Here is a 19,580-nt window from a genome sequence, read left to right as displayed (position 1 = left end):
CCCACAGTAGATTTCTTCACACCAAGCTGCTTGCCTATTGCAGATTCAGTCTTCCCAGCCTGGTGCAGGTCTACAATTCGGTTTCTGGTGTCCTCTGACAGCTCTTTCGTCTTCACCATAGTGGAGTTTGGAATGTGACTGTTTGAGGTTGTGGGCAGGTGTCTTTTATACTGTTAACGACTTCAAACAGGTGCCATTAATACAGGTAATGAGTGGGGGAAAGAGGAGCCTCCACCATTATTATTTTTCACCATTATTTTTTTCACATTTTGTCTCTCATAGTTGAGGTCTACCTATGATGTCAATTACAGGCCTCTCATCTTTTTAAGTGGGAGAACTTGTACAATTGGTGACTGACTAAATACTTATTTTCCCCACTGTAGATGAACTTTTTAAAGTTATTTTGGACAGTTACAAAAAGTCATAATCTGTCAGATGACATCTGTGTTCACATCTGTTGCCTGGCAACACAGTGCTTCCTGATTTGATGGCTCATGCATCTTTAAAACCCCATTTTAAGTAACACACTTAACAAACAGTGGTTTGTCACAACGTAATAAAATATAATACTACTCTCCATCTCTATGCTGCCCTTGTCAGAGACAGAAGAGACCACATGTTTCAATGTGGAAATGTGAAACCAGACATGCTTCTAAAGAAAACCAAGAATTGCTAAACCACCACAGCAAGCGCCGAACAGTCACAACCACAATGCTCATTTTACCAGGGGAGCTGCTTTCTTGTAAATGGCCTAAAAGAGAAAATAATAACATAAATAAGTTCAGAGCAGGCAGGGTTCTGTGTATTTATGTAAATGTATCTCAGTGCACAGATACTGCTTTAATTGACAGACATTGCTCTGGGAACCTGGAATAATCAAGTGTGGACATTTTTGTACATGTACTGTTGTAGTAGCAATCTGTGTTCCTCCTGATACCATGTCAAAGATGTAATATAGAGGATGTAAAATATTCCATTACCAATAGAGCTCCATCAGAGCTTCACATAGTGCAGTGCTTGCTCTTTTCATTCCAACAACTACAGGATACATCATGAGTTCTTCTCAGGGGTCATCAGGTAGGTACATCATGAGTTCTTCTCAGGGGTCATCAGGTAGGTACATCATGAGTTCTTCTCAGGGGTCATCAGGTAGGTACATCATGAGTTCTTCTCAGGGGTCATCAGGTAGGTGCAGCATGAGTTCTTCTCAGGGGTCATCAGGTAGGTGCAGCATGAGTTCTTCTCAGGGGTCATCAGGTAGGTACATCATGAGTTCTTCTCAGGGGTCAGCAGGTAGGTGCAACATCATGCTTTCTTCTCAGGGGTCATCAAAAAGGCTCCTCCGTTCATCTATGTTTTGTTGAATTAAGCCCATGACACTTCCAGACGGTTCAATAGTGAGGTCTGGTGTCCCTGACTCACACCCCTGCAAGCTTTTAAACCAAGCAATCCCTCTTCGAGCACTATGCCACTAGCAAACACAACACGAAAGATCCATGATGGCCTTTCTAGCGACTAAGACTATACCCAGCCCCATTGGACAAAGACAGTACAAAGACTTCGAGGTGTTGTCCTCCAAATTCCCCTGATCTTCAGAGGAGTCTTGTAGAGTCTTTCCAGGTAACACGCTAAATAAGAATCATTTACAGGTGAGGACGAAATGGTAGGTTTTTATGTAGGCTCTATACTTGGATAAAAAAGGCTCTTTAGACAGTGAAAAATAGAATTTCTCTGGATAAAAAATCAAGCCTGACATGGACTTCCATTGAGTTTTCCAACAGTAGCTAGCTCCAACACCCATTTGGGTCACAATTTTACACTTCGGTATGACAGCACAGCTAAGTGTATGCCTTTAGAAAATCTGTCTCAAAGACAAATTAGACTGGATATAGTAAGATTACACTTGTACAATATATTTCTTAACCAGTACATCACAGCATCATGCTGCAGATGAAGCAAGTTGTCAGTGCACAAGGAGGCCTTTAAAATATAAGAGCCTTATTCACATATTTGACATGAACATGGGACAAACCTCTTGTATTCTTTCATGGAGTTCAGAATGTCCAGAACTATCCTGCTCATCTCTGGCCTTGAGGTACTACCACCACGATTATGGACCGGACTCCCAGGGAGGATACATTCTGATGAGCATGTAGAAACCTTCCCAGGAGTGTTGAGTAAGCTGCTCTATCCAACAGCATATGGCATTGAAAATATAACAATACCATACTAACTGTAACATCCCTCCTTTGTCTAACAATCTCTCCTTCGTGAACGCAGAAATAAGGAAATACAATGATCGGTCAGCTACAGTTTCAAACCATTGAGGTAACCTAGGCAGTTGATATAGCCTAACTGCTCTAGAACCACATATGGATACACAGGACATTGTTCTTAATCATGACTTGTTAGCACATCTCTGGCCCTGTGTATCTAGGGAAGGCTGGCAGATCAAGGTGACAAGGTTATGCTTTTGATTCTTAGAAACATATATGAATATGTATGCACACAATGTAACTCTGCAATCTTGTTAAGACATATTAGATGAAAACCCCTAGTAACAGTGGTGTGCGTTATCAAGACCTCACGGTCAGTTTCTGTCATGACAGAGATGCACTCCAAGACCATGAAGTACTGTCTGAATAGCTAAAAATCTAAAATAACTGGATAGTTCTAGCATATTCACAACATTCAGCAGATGTTCTTGTCCAGTGGAAACACATTCACCAGCATCATTTCGTGCTCAACTTGGGGATTGAACCAATCACCTCCAAGGTACCCTGTGCTATCACACATTTTATCTGACAGGAACATTGAAGATGCTGTAGAAGTCTAAGCCACCCAGCCATGAAAAGCAATCATGAAATACTCCATGATTCACGTGGCACCGTTCACGTCATTTTTTAGATATGAAAGTGTCTGTAACGTTCCAGTCTTCAAATTCAGGCAAATAAGAAGCAGAGACATGTTACCTTGACTACTTAGTACACTGTTTCTTACCTGGTTTTCGCACAAGTTATATATTGCAATCTGTAAACATTCACAATACAGGACTGTATTCCTAAATAAATTCCTACATTTATCCAACAGCTTCCATCCTGCCGGTTTCATTTCAGAAGCAAATTTAATTCTGCGTCCAGAATCAGGAGGGTAGTAGAAATGAGCTGACCAACACATGGTTGTTCTGTAGCCACATTCATCTTCTGTGCAGTTACGCTGCCTTCAAAACTCAGAGGTGCACACATCATGCCCTGAAACGCATGATAACTAAGAGCTTCAGCCACACAGCTACAAGTCCTCAAACACTCAAATGCTTTTAAATTCCCCACAATCACTCACCCCCAATCAAAACTTTACCACTCTATACCAAAGTTTCTCCTTGAGTCTCTCCAAATGAGGACACGGGCACAACATTTGATCAAAAACTTTATTCTCTGTCAGACTCTGTGCACAGGTGTGTTGTGTATTTACTTAGTTAGCTTGATAATGAGGAGACAAACAAGAGTGAGGTAATGGTATTTTTACTGCAGATTGAACTTGCCAGAAAACAGGGAAAACCGCCCCAAGGCATAGTGGGGCTACGGTGGCCTCAAATGGCCAAACATGAGGACAGTATAACTTTGCTCCCTATCTAACAAGGTGTGTGTGGGGAAGGGGTCAGAGTTCACGCTCTCTTGGCCGCTCTGAAGCGTTTCTTCTTCACCACCACAGGCTTCTGGCTCCTCAGAATGGCACTGGCACGTCTCAGGGCAGCCTGAGGAAGAGGAGGAGCGTGAGGAAGAGGACTCACCAGACTCACCAGAGTCGATAGATGGTTCGCCCCTACCTGGGATTTTCCTCTCCAACGTCCGCTCACTCTCCAATAAAATGGACGAGATCGCGCTGCTGATGAGAAGAAATAGTGACTTCTCCTCCTCTAGTGTGTTGTGCTTCACCGAGACGTGGCTGAACACACAGACCCCGGACTGTGCGCTCCATCTTGAGGGATTCCAGCTCCTCCGAGTGGACAGACAACAGGAACTTGCCGGAGGTAAAACGAAAGGTGGAGGTGTCTGCTTCTATATCAACAACGCCTGGTGCTCCGATGTTACGGTGATTTCCCAACACTGCTCTCCTTCCCTGGAATACTTCATCAACTGTAAACCGTTTTACTCTCCACGTGAGTTTTCCTCATTTATTCTGGCCGCTATTTATATTCCACCGAGCGCCGATGTGCGCTAAGCTGAGCGTGCTCTGGCGGACCTGATTATGACAGTGAAGCGGTTTTTACCGGACTCCCTTGTTATAGTCCTCGGAGATTTTAACAAAGGGAAACTTAGTCATGAACTGCCGAAATACAAGCAGTTTGTTACATGTCCGACCAGAGAGTGGATCACTGTTACACTACAGTGAGTGGTGCTTACCGTGCTGTGCCCCGTGCGGCTCTAGGACTCTCAGATCATGTCATGGTTCACCTGATCCCTGCGTACAGGCAGAGACTAAAACTCTCCAAACCTGTCGTAAGGACATATAAAAAGTGGACCAGTGAAGCTGTGGAGGAGCTACGCACATGTTTGGACACCACAGACTGGGACATGTTCAAGGCTTCTACAGACAGCCTAGATGAATACACGGATACAGTGACATCATATATACATTTCTGTGAAGACACCATCATTCCATCACGCCCCAGAATCACCTTTAATAATGATAAACCCTGGTTCACACCAAAACTCAGACAGCTTCGCCAGCAGAAAGAGGTTGCTTTCAGAGAGGGAAACAGAACCAGCTACAGAGGTGCAAAGTATGAATTTAGCAGGGAGGTGTTAAAAGCTAAAGCCAAGTACAATGCTCGTCTGAGGCAGCGGTTCTGTGCTAACCACTCTGCCACCGTATGGAGGGGGCTGAGAGAGATCACCAACTATAGGCCCAGAGCACATCAATGTTCAGAACGACTTCTATTCACAAGTACATATTATAATGTACCGAATATTACTTAGATCTTTATCCAGATTTGTGTAAAGCTCCATGACCTCTGTATAAAAATATAAAGAAGTACAAGAATGTGACAAATGAAAGTGAGGAAGTGAGGAAACATTTAAACCTTTACAATACCTGAGAAACAAAACTACTTGCAAAACCCAATACATAGAACATGTATTAAATATATAACAAGGATTAAATATTCAGGCTACCAAGGGATAAAGAAGACACGTTGTGAGTGCAATAAGGGGAAGAGAGTATGTAATAAAACAAACAAAACAAAGACCACATATTGTTGACACCATGGGATCCACAGTGAAACACTGATCTATAAGAACATTATTGCAAATGATGATCTATGTTATCTATTGGATATACAGTATTTCTCCTTGCTACACAGGAAAATTCAAAATGATCAGAAATGTGTAGAATAATTGATGTATAATCATTAAGAGACAATGTGGTTTGTGTACTAGCTATTTAGCTAAATTAACATTAGTTCATTTAAACATTGGTTTGACTTGTCAGTTCTGGAGAGTTGTAGCAGTCTGTTGATTTTGGATTTCCCTGCTCATACACACCTCCTTCAACTGATTAGTTAATTACCACATATGTGGGCATGTTGGAGCAGTGTATACACATCTAAGAAAATGTCCTAAGCAAATGATATAAGACACAGTAAACTGAACAGAATAATGCATGTGATGTCACTTATAGTAAGTAGCAGTATAATAAGAGGGTACTAGGAAACATTTATCACTTAAATGCCTGCGTTCAGAGGTGGTTATCACATTATAACATGACTAGAGTGAGAGGGTTGGTTATCCCCTTTAATTGGTAGCAAGTGGTAGAGGTAACCTTCCTCTCCAGTCTGAATCTTTATACTAACTACCACTGGTTAGGTAAGTACTTGTGACAGAATTTAGGATGTAAGGTGTGATTCATCTCTGGTGATAGAGAATGATCTTCTTCCCCACGTCATGCATGTGTCCTTGCCACTTAGATACAAGGGGTGTGCAGAACATTCTACATACAGGTCCTACAGGGCTTCTACAGGTCCTACAGGGCTTCTGGATGCAGTCATGGTGGTACCCTCTCTCACAGTTGTCACAGCATATCTGGAAAAAAAGAAAAGCAGGTCTTCCAACTGAAAGCTGCCCATCTAGAACTTAGAAATTGCTATCAGGCTTTACATTTTTAGACCAAAAATATGATGCAGTGCTATTGATAATATGGCAATGGCTCTGTGAAGTGCCTGAAACCCAGTAAATTGCCAAACTATTACAAATGGATACTTAGTTCATTATTGGCGACATGGAGGTGTGGTGTCGCCTCACAGCAAGGCAGTCTGGGTTCGATTCCTGGTCCACGACATTCTGTATGGAGTTAGTATGTTCTTCTTATGCCTGCATGTGTTTTCCCTGGGTACTCTGGTTTCCTCCCATGAGTTAGTTTGATTGGTCACTCTAAATTGGACATAGGTGTGTGTTGGTCATGTTGTGGACTGGCAACCTGTCCATGCCTTCACCCGATGATGCATGCTGGGATTGGCTCCATTGACCCTGACTAGCGGGATTAAGCAATAAAGATAATGGATGGCATTCTTGTTTTTGACACAGCTTTTGTGAGTATGTCGGTGACCATGTCTTCTGGTGGACAGTATTCAGTGTGTATTTTCCCTTGCTGACTGCATCATGGATGAAGTGGTATTTTACATCAGTGTGTTTAGATCTTGATCTGCTCAGTGGATCTGCTCTACTCAGTGCAACAACCCCCTGATGGTCCCCATAATTTTTTGCCGAACAGGGAACATCATTATCCATTCCATTTAACAGCTGAGTTAGATACATGCTAGTTAGATAGTGCTACTGTAGGTTGTTTCTTGAACTTCCAGGAAATAGCAGGGCCTTGTTTAGTCAAACTAAAACAGTAACCTGTATCACTCTGTGTAAGTCTGGTGTACCTACCCAAGTTCTCACATGTGACTCCTCTACTATGCTCTCTTCACTGGCTTCCAGTAGCAGCACGCATCAGATATAAAACCTTGATGCTTGCTTACAAAGCCAAAAATGGACTGGCCCCTCCCTACATGATGTCCATGGTCAAAAGCCGATCTGTACAGCGAACACTTAGAACCTCAAGCTTGGCTCGACTTGAAACTCCATGCTTAAAGTCTCATGGAAGACAAAGCTCCAGACTATTCTCTGTCCTGGCTCCAAGATGGTGGAACGATCTTCCATTAGCTGCTAGGACTGCAGAGTCTATTGTTATCTTCAAGCGTAGACTCAACCTGTTTGTTGAGTTCTTACCAGAGCACTAACTCAGCTGATACCACTTGCCGTTGTATGTATTCTTAAATTGTATGTCTGTTTATGGTTATTTGTGCTTCTTGGCAAATGTCTAACTTGCAAAACACTAGGTAATGATACTGACTCCTGTAGTTTAGTAGCAGTCTGACTCAATGGTGTCTTGAATTCTGGCCTATCCATACTATTTCCTAGGATGTATTCTGTGATCAGAAGCAAAGCACTTTGTAAGTCACTCTGGATAAGAGTGTCTGCTAAATGCCGTAAATGTAAATGTAAACGTAAATGTATCACCTGGGGCAATATGAGAGAAGAAGCAGTGTACGAAGGTGGCAGAGGCACATCTTTACTGTACATAGTGCAGATGAGAACATCAGATTCGCAGACTAAATCACAGTCGCTTACATGTGCTAACAAACACTTGCACAAAGGGCTTAACAAAAAATAAGAAAGAAGCTCGTTGTGTGCAGTCTCTCTCTCTCTGAAGCATAAGGGAGAAGTCCAGGCGACAGTGCTTCACACTTGAAATGCTTTAATGTGCAGCACTGGAAGACTGGACCTGTGGGTTTTAATGCTGGCAAAATTAGGAGAACAGAATTAGGTGCAGATGTGTGCGGCGTGTCAGTAGGAGGAAGAGTGAGAATGAGAGAGTGTATTAGTGCGTGTGTGTGTGGCTGGGAGTGTGTGCCTGTGGGAGTGGCCTCTACTCTACTGTCACTGCTTCATATGGGACTCATACAGGACCTGCTGTCTCAGTGATTAGTCATAGTGTCATTAATCCATTTCCTGATAGGAGGAGCACACACACTTGTGAATATGATGTTTGCAGCACATTGCTCGAAATAACCAAAGAGAACACCATAGATCACCCCGGTTCTCCCAAACCTCTTCTTCAGCCAGCCTCCCCCAGAGTCCCCCTGTTTGAGAGACAGACAGAAATAGAGAGAGTGTGTGCATGTGAGAGAGAGGGTTGTGTCTCTATTTCTGTTGTTGTAGAATTTGTGGAATTCACCACAAGGGGGCACTGTTATGACTGAAAGAGTTTGAAATAGCTCTTTCCAGATCTTCCTAAACACTTTTGTCTTTGATTTAGAAACCAGTGTTCACACCTTCTTACTCATGGTAGCATTTAAAAAACCATTTGTTTCTTTAACTGACTGTCAATTATTGTACATTGTGTTTCTGTTGTTTAGCATGTTTATGTTTGGCATTCATTAAACTTAACCACCTGAGACCTGTGTTTGTGTCATCCTCTTTATTTGATGTCCACAACTGCAGTAAAGCACACGTATGATATTAGTGTCACGCTACAGCCCCGAACCCCTCCCTTCGGGCGTGTGTTAATGTAGTCCATGTCTTTATATGTACGTCTGTGGGTATGTGTTAATGTAGTCCATGTCTTTCTATGTACGTCCGTGGGTGTGGCTGGGTGTGTGTGTGTGTGTTCACTTGTTTAGTTAGTGTGTTTCACGCGGTGCTTGTTAGGCTACGTGTATATAGTGTGTGTGTTTGTATCATTTGGTGCTTGTCTTTAATGTGAAAACCTGTTGAGTGTTAAACTGGCGTGCTGAGTTGTTTCAGCACGCCATTCAGCACGCCATGAGCATGTCCTGCGTTAAGCTCAATAAACGTCGCCTTGTGAACACACCTCGTCTTCACATCCTCGACTCCATCGCACCCGTTACAATTAGCTTGAAAAACATAATTTGTTTTTCTCATTTGATTGTTGATGGGCCCAGGCTATAATTTACATTGCTGTTTCACAAACGTGCCAGATTTGTCAATTGTGATTTTCACCTCAATTGAAATTTGTTCTAGGGAGCTGAGGTGCACGTGTGTGTGTGTGTGTGTGTGTGTGTGTGTTGACAAGCACTAAAATTTAAGGTAATTTATGAAATTAATATGTAAAATATTATAATGGTAGGTATCCTACCGGGCAGACATAGGCGGCTGGTTTGTTATGAAGACCTTCACCACAGAAATAGTTGGGCGTGGACTCAAGACAGTCGGTGACTTTTAGATGAAGACACTGAAGAGGCTGGTTCCTGTCAGCAGGTCCTAAAACATAAACAGTGTCATGGTGACAGCTCCGGACCCCTCCTTGTGGGCATGTTAATACGTTGTCTGCGTGTAGTTATGTCCATGTTTGTAGTTCCGTGGGTGTGGGTTGTTTGTGAGTGTGTCTCACCTATGCCTTGTCTCGTGATCACTGGGGAATGTGTAGTTCACCTATTTAATGTGCGTTCGTGCAGTGTCTTGTGCTCATCTTTGTCTAAGGTTCGTGCCTGTGTAAGTCACACGTATAAGTGCTTGCGCTATCGTGCTGAACTTCACTTTTGTGTGCAATAAACGTTCTATGTTTCACCACGATATTCGTCATCGTGCCTGCCTCTGCCCATCATCACAAAAAGACGAGCCGACGAAATGCCAAGATACGCATCCCGTACAAAGAAGGGGAAGAAGAAGGCCAAGCGCCGACATACGTCTTCCCCTGCGTTTTCCCCGGCGCGCGTACGGGAAAAGAACACCGACGTGTTCTTTGAGGCTGCGTGGAGAGAAGGGGCTACCACGCACTGCTGAGGGAGTCTATCCCTCTGGCATACCCTGAGGTGGAGTCAGGAGAGCCCATTATTGTGGGTACAGGCGCCTTTGCCCTGACCCCTCCCGAATGTGAATTTGGGAGCGAAGAATCCAGAGAGGAGGAGAGCCATCCTCCCTCCGTGTACTCAGAGGAGGAGAGCGAGGCCGAGGCCAGCTGCTTCCCCTCCGTGTCGGGGGCTCCCAATAGGAATGAGGAAGAGGAGGAGGTTAGTTCCCCGTCTTCGGTGTGCTTAGTGCCAACCGAGTACTACGGTGAGGAGGAGGGAGAGAGCACCCCCCCTTCGTCTGTTCACTCGGCCCCCACTGAGTGTTACGGGGAGGAAGAGAAACAAAGCAGCCCCTCTCCTTCCGTTTTCTCAGCACCCACCGAGTACTACGGTGAGGAGGAAGAAGAGATCAGCCCCCCTCCATCCGTTTACTCGGCTCCTACCGAGTATTACGGTAGGGAGGAGGAAGAAGTCAGCCCTCCTCTGTCCGTTAGTTCTCTCCCCTCCGAGCACAACAGCAAGAGTGAAGAGGAAGCTAGCCCCTCTGTATGCTCTGAGGAGACCGTCAGGTCGGAGAAGGGGCGCCAGGACAGAGAGGAGGTTCCTCGTGCTCCCTCGGAGGGGAGCAGTATGAGCTGATCACGCTGTCCGACATCCGAGAAACCCATGTCCCTTGGTCGGAGCGCCTCCAAGGAGGAGGAGATGGAGACGTCATGGGGTGAGACAACGCTGCCCCGAGGAGCGCGAGAGGGCGCTGGCGTAGCCAGTGGCCTGATGAGGTGGTTTGGGGCGCCCCCAGCGGCGCCTCGTAAAGCAGCCAGCGAGTGGCGAAAGGCCCTTCATAGGACCGAAGGGACTCCACCCCCTGTGTCACCTGCGTCTCTAGGGGGGGTTGGCGCCACTGTTCGCGCTCTTACAGGCGGGGAGAGCGATCTCGTGGATGCCTGTGCCTGTGTGTGTGTGTCTGTCCCAATGTTTTTCCCTAATCCCCTTTTCCCTCTTGTGCCTTTTGTGCTTAATGTGCCGGTGTGTGTGTTTGTAACTGTGCCCGTGTTAAATGTATTTTCCCCTGTCTTCCCAGGGAGGGTGTTCTAGAGTGGCTCGTGGCCTGAAATTGTTTATTTATATAATATTGCTAAACTGAGAAATTTATTTCCATCAAATGCAAAAAAAAAAAAAAACTAGTCCACACTGTTGCAGCTGATTTTACAACTTAAAATATGTCCACAAATTAGTCATTTTCTTTCAACTCTACACTGGCTTCCAATCAAAATTATTATCAATTTGAAATTTCTGTTGAAAAAGCTAAATACTCTGGTCCCACAGTATCTGAGTGAGATCATTGTACACTATAACCCACATCACCTACAGCACTTTCAAATACAGGGTTTCTCTTAGTCCCTGCATTAGTAAGACTACAGCTGAGGTGAGTGATGTTTTGTACAAGGTGCAAGAGAAAAGAATAAACCAGACATGTAAACAAGTCACTAAGTTGCAAGTAACAAGTAAGTCTCAAGTCTTCACAATCAATTCTTGAGTCAAGTCCCAAGTCGATACAATCAAGTCTCGAGTCAAGTCCCAAGGCGATACAATCAAGTCTCGAGTCAAGTCCCAAGTCTTAAACTTCAAGTCCTAGTCAAGTCACCAGATGTAATTTCAATATTTAACACAATTGATGCAGTTGATTAGTAGTATATTAAGTTAGTCAGACTAACTTTTGTTTGTGCAGCCTCAAATGTCGAACAAAGTTTGAAGTGGTTGCATCTCCATCTCTTATCCTGACTCCACATGTCTTGCATGTCACAGTTCTTCTTTTATTCACAACAGCATAATCTTTATAATTGAACAGGATAATTTTTGGTAGCATGTTGCTTGTCCTCTCCGCACAAATTCAACGCTGCTGCCCCACTCCCCCCTGATTGGCTGCAGAACTTCACCTGTTACAGATAAACTGAGCTGAGCGGTTCACATTTTACAGACCATTTAATACAAAATGATCCAGTTATGTGATTCTATATTACTTAATTATTCTGTTAAAATAAGGATTTCAAGTCTTTTCAAGTCTTAAAGCTCAAGTCCGATTCCAAGTCCAAGTCAGTAAAGGTAAAGTCTAAGTCAAGTCGCAAGTCTTCAGTGATGTTGTCGAGTCAAGTCACAAGTCATCAGTTTAGTGCAGGGGTGGGCAATTAATTTTTACAAGGGGCCACATGAGAAACCTGAATTGTGTCAGAGGGCCACACAAATAAAAATGACGTCATTACGGTGGCCCCGCCCACCTCGCACAAACTTCCGCAAACGGTGGAGGCATTTATACTTGCCGCTTCACATTCTGTGTAGTGTTCTCCGAAACGATGTGTGTTAGAATAAAGAAACACCCCTCAAAAACAATGGAAGGAACATTTACCTGACCAATTTTAATGTTGCTTTTTGTTTCAGATTTGAAAAGTGCTGGAATTTAGGCTAAATACTTGAAAATGTTTGAAATTGTAACTACTTCGTTTCACAACAAATAGCCATCTGAATGAACAGTTTTCTTGTATTACATTAACAAATACGAGCCTCTTGTAATTCCAGGATGAAACATGGGAGAATGTGAAGACTTTAAACAACCATTAAATAATGTGATAAAAAAGCGAATTATTTTGAATCATTTAGAGTATATGTATAAATATTTAACTTAATTAAGTTTAACGTGCTGGGAAATATTGAAATGGACCTTGAAAGTGACGTACAAATGCTTTAATTCCACCTTGTAAAGGTGTATGAACCCTGCAAACATGACTTTGTCCATCGCACTGAGGCGCGGCGTGCGCGCGAAGTTACAAAATTCGAGAGGTGCACGACCTTGAATCAACAGCGCGCAAGGCCCTCACGCACGGGCAGAGCCACCGCGATTACGTCATTTTCGCCGCGCGGACCCTTGCGATGTTCGCGCTGCGTCGGTTTAAACCTAGCTTTAAAGCACTTCTACGCCACTTTCAAGGTCCATTTCAATATTTCCCAGCTGACTCAGGTTCTCTCCAAGCTCGGTTTCTGGAACGGAAAACCCTGAGTTTTCGTTAACTCTGAGTTTACTTACCCGGTTTCGTCACTAAATCCGCTTTCTGGAATACCCCCTGTTCAGTCAGCTATTTGTTGTGAATCGAAATACACTTACAATTTCAAGCATTTTCAAGTACTTTAGCCAACATTCCAGCACTTTTCAAACCTGGAACACAATTCACAATTATAATTTGTCACGTAAATGTTCCGCCGTTCGCGGAGGTTCGTGCAAGGGGTGCGGAGTCGCGTGCTACGTTCACTCGCATAAATTTTGCCTTAACTTGTCGCTGATCACCTACAGTGTTTCTTGCACAGCTCACACACAAGCACGTACATCCACACGGAATTAACAAAAACGTAGCGCTTTCAAAATAAAAGCATCACAGTTGTATTGCACGCACGACATAGATATTTGTTAAATTTATGATTGACCTCTCGCGGGCCGGACGCACAACGGGCCGGATGTGGCCCGCGGGCCGCAGTTTGCCCAGGTCTGGTTTACTGAATCGAGTCGGACTCGAGTCCAAGTCATGTGACTCGAGTCCACACGTCTGGAATAAACTGTAACTGAAACACAACTACAAAGTGAAAAGTCTATTCAAATGCATATAATGGCTCTGTTTTATGAGTAGTTTTGTAAGTTTTTTACCTGTATGGTTAACAGTACTTCCATAACCAGCCACCTGCAGCTTGTCTCCATTAGCAGGAGTGTTACAGGAGGAGGGAGGGAGCTGAGCAGGAGTGATTCCCCTCACAGCTGCAGGGAGTTTGAGCAGCATGATGTCACCAGCTTCCAGGGTTTCATCAAATTTGTGGATGTCATGAAGTCTAATGCGAAACCTTTGGATTGCTGAATTCCGATGAACCCCTGTCTTAACTGAAACAGCTCTGCAGGATACACACACATAAAATTGTATCTGGTAACTTTTATCTCAACCGCTCACAGCTTCAGGATGTTTGATCAACATGACATCACCATCTATAATGGATTTATCCATAATGTTTTACATGTAGCAGCTCCCTCCTCTGCGACTCCTCTCCCCGTAGTGTGTGTGTGTGTGTGTGTGTGTGTGTGTGTGTGTGTGTGTGTGTGTGTGTGTGTGTGTAGTGGAGAAAGCCAAAGCCATTTTACTATGACACCCAAAGTGGATTCCTTTCCCTGATGAATGAGAGACTGACCATCCAAATCTCTTTGATTGTATGTAAAGATAAACACTGGTTCTTCACCTATCAACAGGCTCTAAAGAATCCACATTCACAAAGGTGTTTGTCTCTCAAAGCTTAGAATTCTGACCTTATCTGATCTCCTGAGCTTGGGAGTTCTGGTCAAAATCAAACCTTCTTTTGGAGGACACTGGGATCGCAGTCAGGAAGGACCTACACTCATAAAACTCTAAATTCCAACCTTATCTGATAGTCCAAGGTTTATACCCAATTTATAGTCCCTGACATATGTTCTGTCGCTTATCCATGTTGTGGAAACAAAAGCTTATAACCTGACTTTAAATTCATCGATTGGTTTTAGAAATGACTCATATGAAAGCTGAAACCCTCCCAAATGAGATTTAATTTTTGCTTTACTGCAGAAATATTGTTTATTTAATGAACACAGAAAGGTCAGATTTTGGCAAGACAAAAGTTTTGTCGCCCACAGAAAGTAAGGTGAAAATCAAATAATTCACTTCATATACAAATATATGCCTCATAACACTGGTGAATGACTTTGAGGTGCTATTAGAGCCATATTTAATATTTTGTGTGACTTCCACGAGCTTGAATGACCGCATCCATGCTTTCAGCTTTCATATGAGTCATTTCTAAAACCAATCGATGAATTTAAAGTCAGGTTATAAGCTTTTGTTTCCACAACATGGATAAGCGACAGAACTTATGTCAGGGACTGTACAACACCTTGGAAGTCCTGTGTTAAAATTCAGAACTGAAGATGCAAATATTTCAGAGATCTTTGTAACTCCAAATCTGAACTGTACACAGAATTGGAATCCAGCCTACTGGAACCAACTCAGTGAACTCAATCTAAAGACATCAACCTCAACAACCTTCCAACCAAGGAAATAATAATTATTCCTAAAACCAGCATTCAATTTTCCAGTCCTTAAGGACAAAGGACCACAGGCACAAGCTGTGCCTCTGAATTTGAACATTCTGATATGTGGTTGATATAAAGACACAAATTATGATCTTTCATGTACTCAGTATTAAGTGATCTTATCAGAATACCTGTTACTGTATAATCACCCCACATTGATGCATATCCATGTACTACTTTGTGTTTCTGTAGTTAGATATACCTGTTCTTGTAGTCCTGAACTGTATAGTGAATACATGCATGCATATATATATATATATATATATTCCTGTGTGTTCTGCTGTTTAGACATGCATGTTCATTAATTCTGTGTTCGAGTCATAGAGACCTGTGTATTCCCATATTCATGTGCTGCATTATTTTAGACATATCAATACACTTGTATTCTGGTGTAATATTAATTTAGATTCATATTGTGACGCTGGGGTGCTGGAGCAAGGACGAGACACGAGTTCAGGTCTCCGATCCAAACGACACGGTTTTTATTTCGAATATTGCGCAACGGCGCACAGAAAACAATCACAAGCACACAACGTGCAGACTATAGACAACGACGAGCACAGGACACTGCGCGAGCGCACATTAAATAGACAAACCACAGTAACCCCATGTGATCACGAGACGATTCACAGGTGAGACTTATTAATCACACAACAAAACCCTACCCACGTATATACACTGACGCAGACAAAGCACGTGGACTACGTTGACACACGCCCAAAAGGGAGGGTCCGGGGTCCTCAACGTGACACATATTTAACCAAGTATCAACATGTAATGTGCTATATTAGGCATATGCATATCTATGTATTAGTTTGTATGTTACTCATCAAATGTAATCATTCTCATGTGTGCTTAGGTGACCTCACATTCATGCCTGTCTGTGCATTATGTGTCATTTATTGTCCAAAAGTGCAAATTAAGAATGGCTCAATGTGTAGACTAATAGAACCAAATTAATACTTATTTATGTAGAGTATGTAAGTAAATTTATTTAGGAATAGAGAATCCCCCTTGTCTTCAAATTGTGCTAGTCTGCTTTTTGTCATTCATTAACTGGACCTGGAAAGACGCCCCCTCCCCTCTCTCTCTCTCTCTCTCTCTCTCTCTCTCTCTCTCTCCTCTGTGCAGGCAGAGGTAATGAATATTCAGTAATCAAGGCCCAATGGTCAATGACATGATGACCAAGAAAGTGCCTTACGATGACGCCCCTAAAAGTTAGTTAAAAACCCTTGCTCAAGGAGAGACAATCAGCCTGGCAGACTTGGAAGGACTTGGAAAATTTCACACATCTCCTCAAGTCAACTGCACATGTCTGAGCCCTCCAGCTGCAACTGTGATGCCTTCGCGATTTTAGCAGTCTCACGAGAGTTGCTCCGCCGACCTTAGCTACTGCAGAAGGAAACGAACCGTGAACGCGCACCGGTTGGTCCGCTTCACAACATGCCTTCGTCACAGTAAAACACTCAGAGTTCATATGCTGACTTGGGGTTGCCAACCTGTGCCAATCTCTCCCAGAGTCCGATTTAACGATTACTGTTACCTAGCCTACCCAAATCTTCTCTTTCTCCTTTTCTATTTTCTTTCTAAAGACCTCGTGTCTGTCCCTGGGTCCTACGCCAGTTAGGAAACGTCTTAGGGTAGCCATATAATCCATTTAAATCCCATGACCGTTGATAATTGCTGATTATTCGATGTTGTTGTTTAATTTTCTATTCTTTGTTGTTTACTATTATACATCTGGTTAGATTAGTAGATTTACATACAGGTTTAGTTTCATTTTGAGTCCAATCATTCCATATGATATTCTTTATATCAATTGTATTATTAACCATTTAATAAATTTGGATATCTCTTCATTAATCTGGTCACGGTGATAAATACATATTTTGGTCGATGGTATTAGGTTACTGCGTGGAACCCGAACTTAACCATTTAGTAATGAAACTGATCAAACCATATTCCACCATCAGGATGGTGCCCCATTCATAATCCATAAACAACCAGTTACGTGTGTATGTGTGTGTGTGTGTGTGTGTGTGTGTGTGTGTGTGTGTGTGTGTGTGTGTGTGTGTGTGTGTGTGTGTGTGTGTGTGTGTGTGTGTGTGTGTGTATGTGTTTGTGCTTGTGGATCATTGACCCTAACCCTTTCATTTTCTCACACCTCACCTCACCATCGTGCCTTCACCTACTCATATAACAACACAGCTCTTGAAAAATGTACCACTGACCACTGCAAATTAATCGGTTCCTCTGGTTTTACTATTTCTATTTATGTGTTTGAGTAAAACACATCACATAAGCTACTATATTTAAAATATAAATATTGTCATTTCTACATGTTATACATATAATTTATGTAGCATATCTGAGCTTAATAAGAGAAAAGGCATATTACTAATAAATAAAGTACTAACTCAGTAAGATTTGGTTCAGGTGTTTTGGTGCCTCATTAATTAGAATGAGGTGTTCATGTGCTGGAATTCAGCAGATACTGGAATGGTTTGGCTCTTAAATGTGAAGATGAAATTCTGGAGTTGTCTGAAATTTTTCCAGAGCTTCATGTCTCGTGTGTCAATGAAAAAAAAAATTCTGGTATCTTTGGATGAACAAATACATGGACACACACACGTCCACACACACACACGTCCACACACACACACACACACACACACACACACACACACACACACACACACACACACACACACACACACACATACACACACACACATACACTCACACTTGTGAAGGTCCCAGATACAGATTGTGCAGCACAAACTGGACAAAATATACTAAGCAAGTTTTGAGTACGTCTGTATTAATCCAATACATACCCGCCTGCTGTTTGGTTGTAACAGTGAGCTGCAGTCAAAACCCAGTTCTCATGGATCAGAGTCCCACCACAGAATCCTTCTCGTCTGTTAGGTTTGTGATGAAAAACCTGTACATGATGGTGTCGTTCTCTTTTTTTACAGGGTCCTCCTCCAATCAGACGCTCACCTGATCCAACACCTGGAATTATTTTATATTTAATTTGTATGTTTACATTCTCTTGTTTAGAGATAACGTATAAACATGGAAAACAGACAAAGCATTCATTATGTTTTTTAGACCATATTACCATTACGTTACAGGTAAGATGTTCAAGTTTAGTTCACAATAACCATGCTCATCTAATGTTAGTTCAGCGTGGTTCCTACAGGAAAACCTAAGGGCTAAATACAACTTCTGAATTGACAGTCCATAAAAAATAGCATATACTGGTAATGAACTTTAGTTCAGCATTTATTACAAACATTTATGTGTTCCAGTATCTGTGTATTGTTAAGTTTACATCTTGAGTTTTACCTGCCAATAGAAGTAAGAGTTGCAGGAGAAAAACCTTTGCCATGATTGGTCCCCCTCAGTTTTCAGTTGATTGGTCCCTCTCAGTCTTCTCTTGGTGAAAATTTCAGACAAGTGTCTGACTTTTAAACTCTATAACCCACATCACGCCACATCTGCACATAAGACAGACCAATCACGGTTGACACAGCTCATCAGTTTTCCACTTCCTAAACCATTTATGTGAACTTGTGAAAACCATACGAAAGCTGAACTATAAATAGATTACCAAGGTAAATGCCATTACAAAATTACATTAAATGTATATAGTCATGTGAAATATATATATAGGCATGCAGGAATAGACATCAGGTGGTGCTAAAGCAACAAAAGTGCCCTTTTGAAACTTTGGGTTTTTTTTATTATTATTATCATTATTATTAACATATAATAATATATTTACTGAGGTCGGTTTGAAATGATCTTTTGGAAACCTGAGCGAATAAAAACAATGCCCTGAAATGAGCCACCACCTCGCACACACCCGACCTCTCTCTTCCTTTAACACCAGATGCGCTGCAGCAGCAGTTCAGTTCAGCGAGTGGAAGGAAGCGAGTGGAAGACTTCTTCTCCCGTGCCCACCAGCCAGGTCACATACACATCAAGTAAAATCGTACCGTTTGCCCTCTAAGCCCAACGTGAAATCATTTTCTCATGCAGTAAAATGTCTCATACAGCGCCGTATGTCTCATACATACTAGTTTAACTGGTCACCTGATAAACTAGTCGCTTTAGCCCAAATCAGTGATAGATAACGTGAGGATGACCACATACAAATAATTAAGGTAGAGTTTGCAAATCTATGTGTTAAGCTGAACGTTTTCTGTTGTATAGGTTTTGTTAGGCAACATAAATTAACACATTCGTTTGTGAAAGAAGAAACGGGAAGTTCCCCATTACCTGTGAAAAATGCCCATCTGCATTCATGTAATGAAAACACTCAGTAGCCTATAACTCCTTCTCCTACTTTTTGGTCTTTTTACTGTCTTAATTGTAGGCCTATATTGATTTACTAATTGCAAAATGTGCAACAAGGCCTCCAGACAGTGGAGGGTAAACAGAAGTTAAAACTGAAGGACTTAACAATGACTGTATATAGGTAATATTGGATATGCATTTTATCAGTTGGTGGTGTGACTTTTTTCCATTTAAAACTCATGTTTAGAGAATGTTACAAATAAAAGT

At 42.4% G+C, this 19,580-nt stretch overlaps 1 protein-coding gene across 2 annotated transcripts in view; it reads right to left on the bottom strand.

Annotated features, from left to right (window-relative positions):
* The window catches only part of LOC143482267 (trypsin-2-like), a 41,770-nt gene extending 23,299 nt beyond the window's left edge, over nucleotides 1–18,471 (bottom strand). The window contains exons 1-6 of one of the 2 annotated variants that reach the window (XM_076980592.1): nucleotides 18,360–18,471; nucleotides 17,846–18,023; nucleotides 13,548–13,786; nucleotides 9,202–9,326; nucleotides 8,077–8,185; nucleotides 5,961–6,080 (exon numbers count right to left, since the gene is read on the bottom strand). In XM_076980592.1, the coding sequence (XP_076836707.1) occupies nucleotides 6,070–6,080; nucleotides 8,077–8,185; nucleotides 9,202–9,326; nucleotides 13,548–13,786; nucleotides 17,846–18,023; nucleotides 18,360–18,402 (705 nt within the window). In that variant the 5' untranslated portion in view covers nucleotides 18,403–18,471 and the 3' untranslated portion in view covers nucleotides 5,961–6,069. Of the gene's footprint in view, nucleotides 1–5,960; nucleotides 6,081–8,076; nucleotides 8,186–9,201; nucleotides 9,327–13,547; nucleotides 13,787–17,845; nucleotides 18,024–18,359 lie in introns of those variants that run through there. The other variant, XR_013122175.1, reaches the window with a different exon arrangement.
* Between the last annotated feature and the right edge of the window lie 1,109 nt (nucleotides 18,472–19,580).

Source organism: Brachyhypopomus gauderio, chromosome 18 (assembly GCF_052324685.1).
Source record: "Brachyhypopomus gauderio isolate BG-103 chromosome 18, BGAUD_0.2, whole genome shotgun sequence".
Classification (NCBI taxonomy): domain Eukaryota; kingdom Metazoa; phylum Chordata; class Actinopteri; order Gymnotiformes; family Hypopomidae; genus Brachyhypopomus; species Brachyhypopomus gauderio.
The sequence above is the reverse complement of the archived record's forward strand: the minus strand, read 5'-3'. Positions and strand labels throughout refer to the sequence as shown.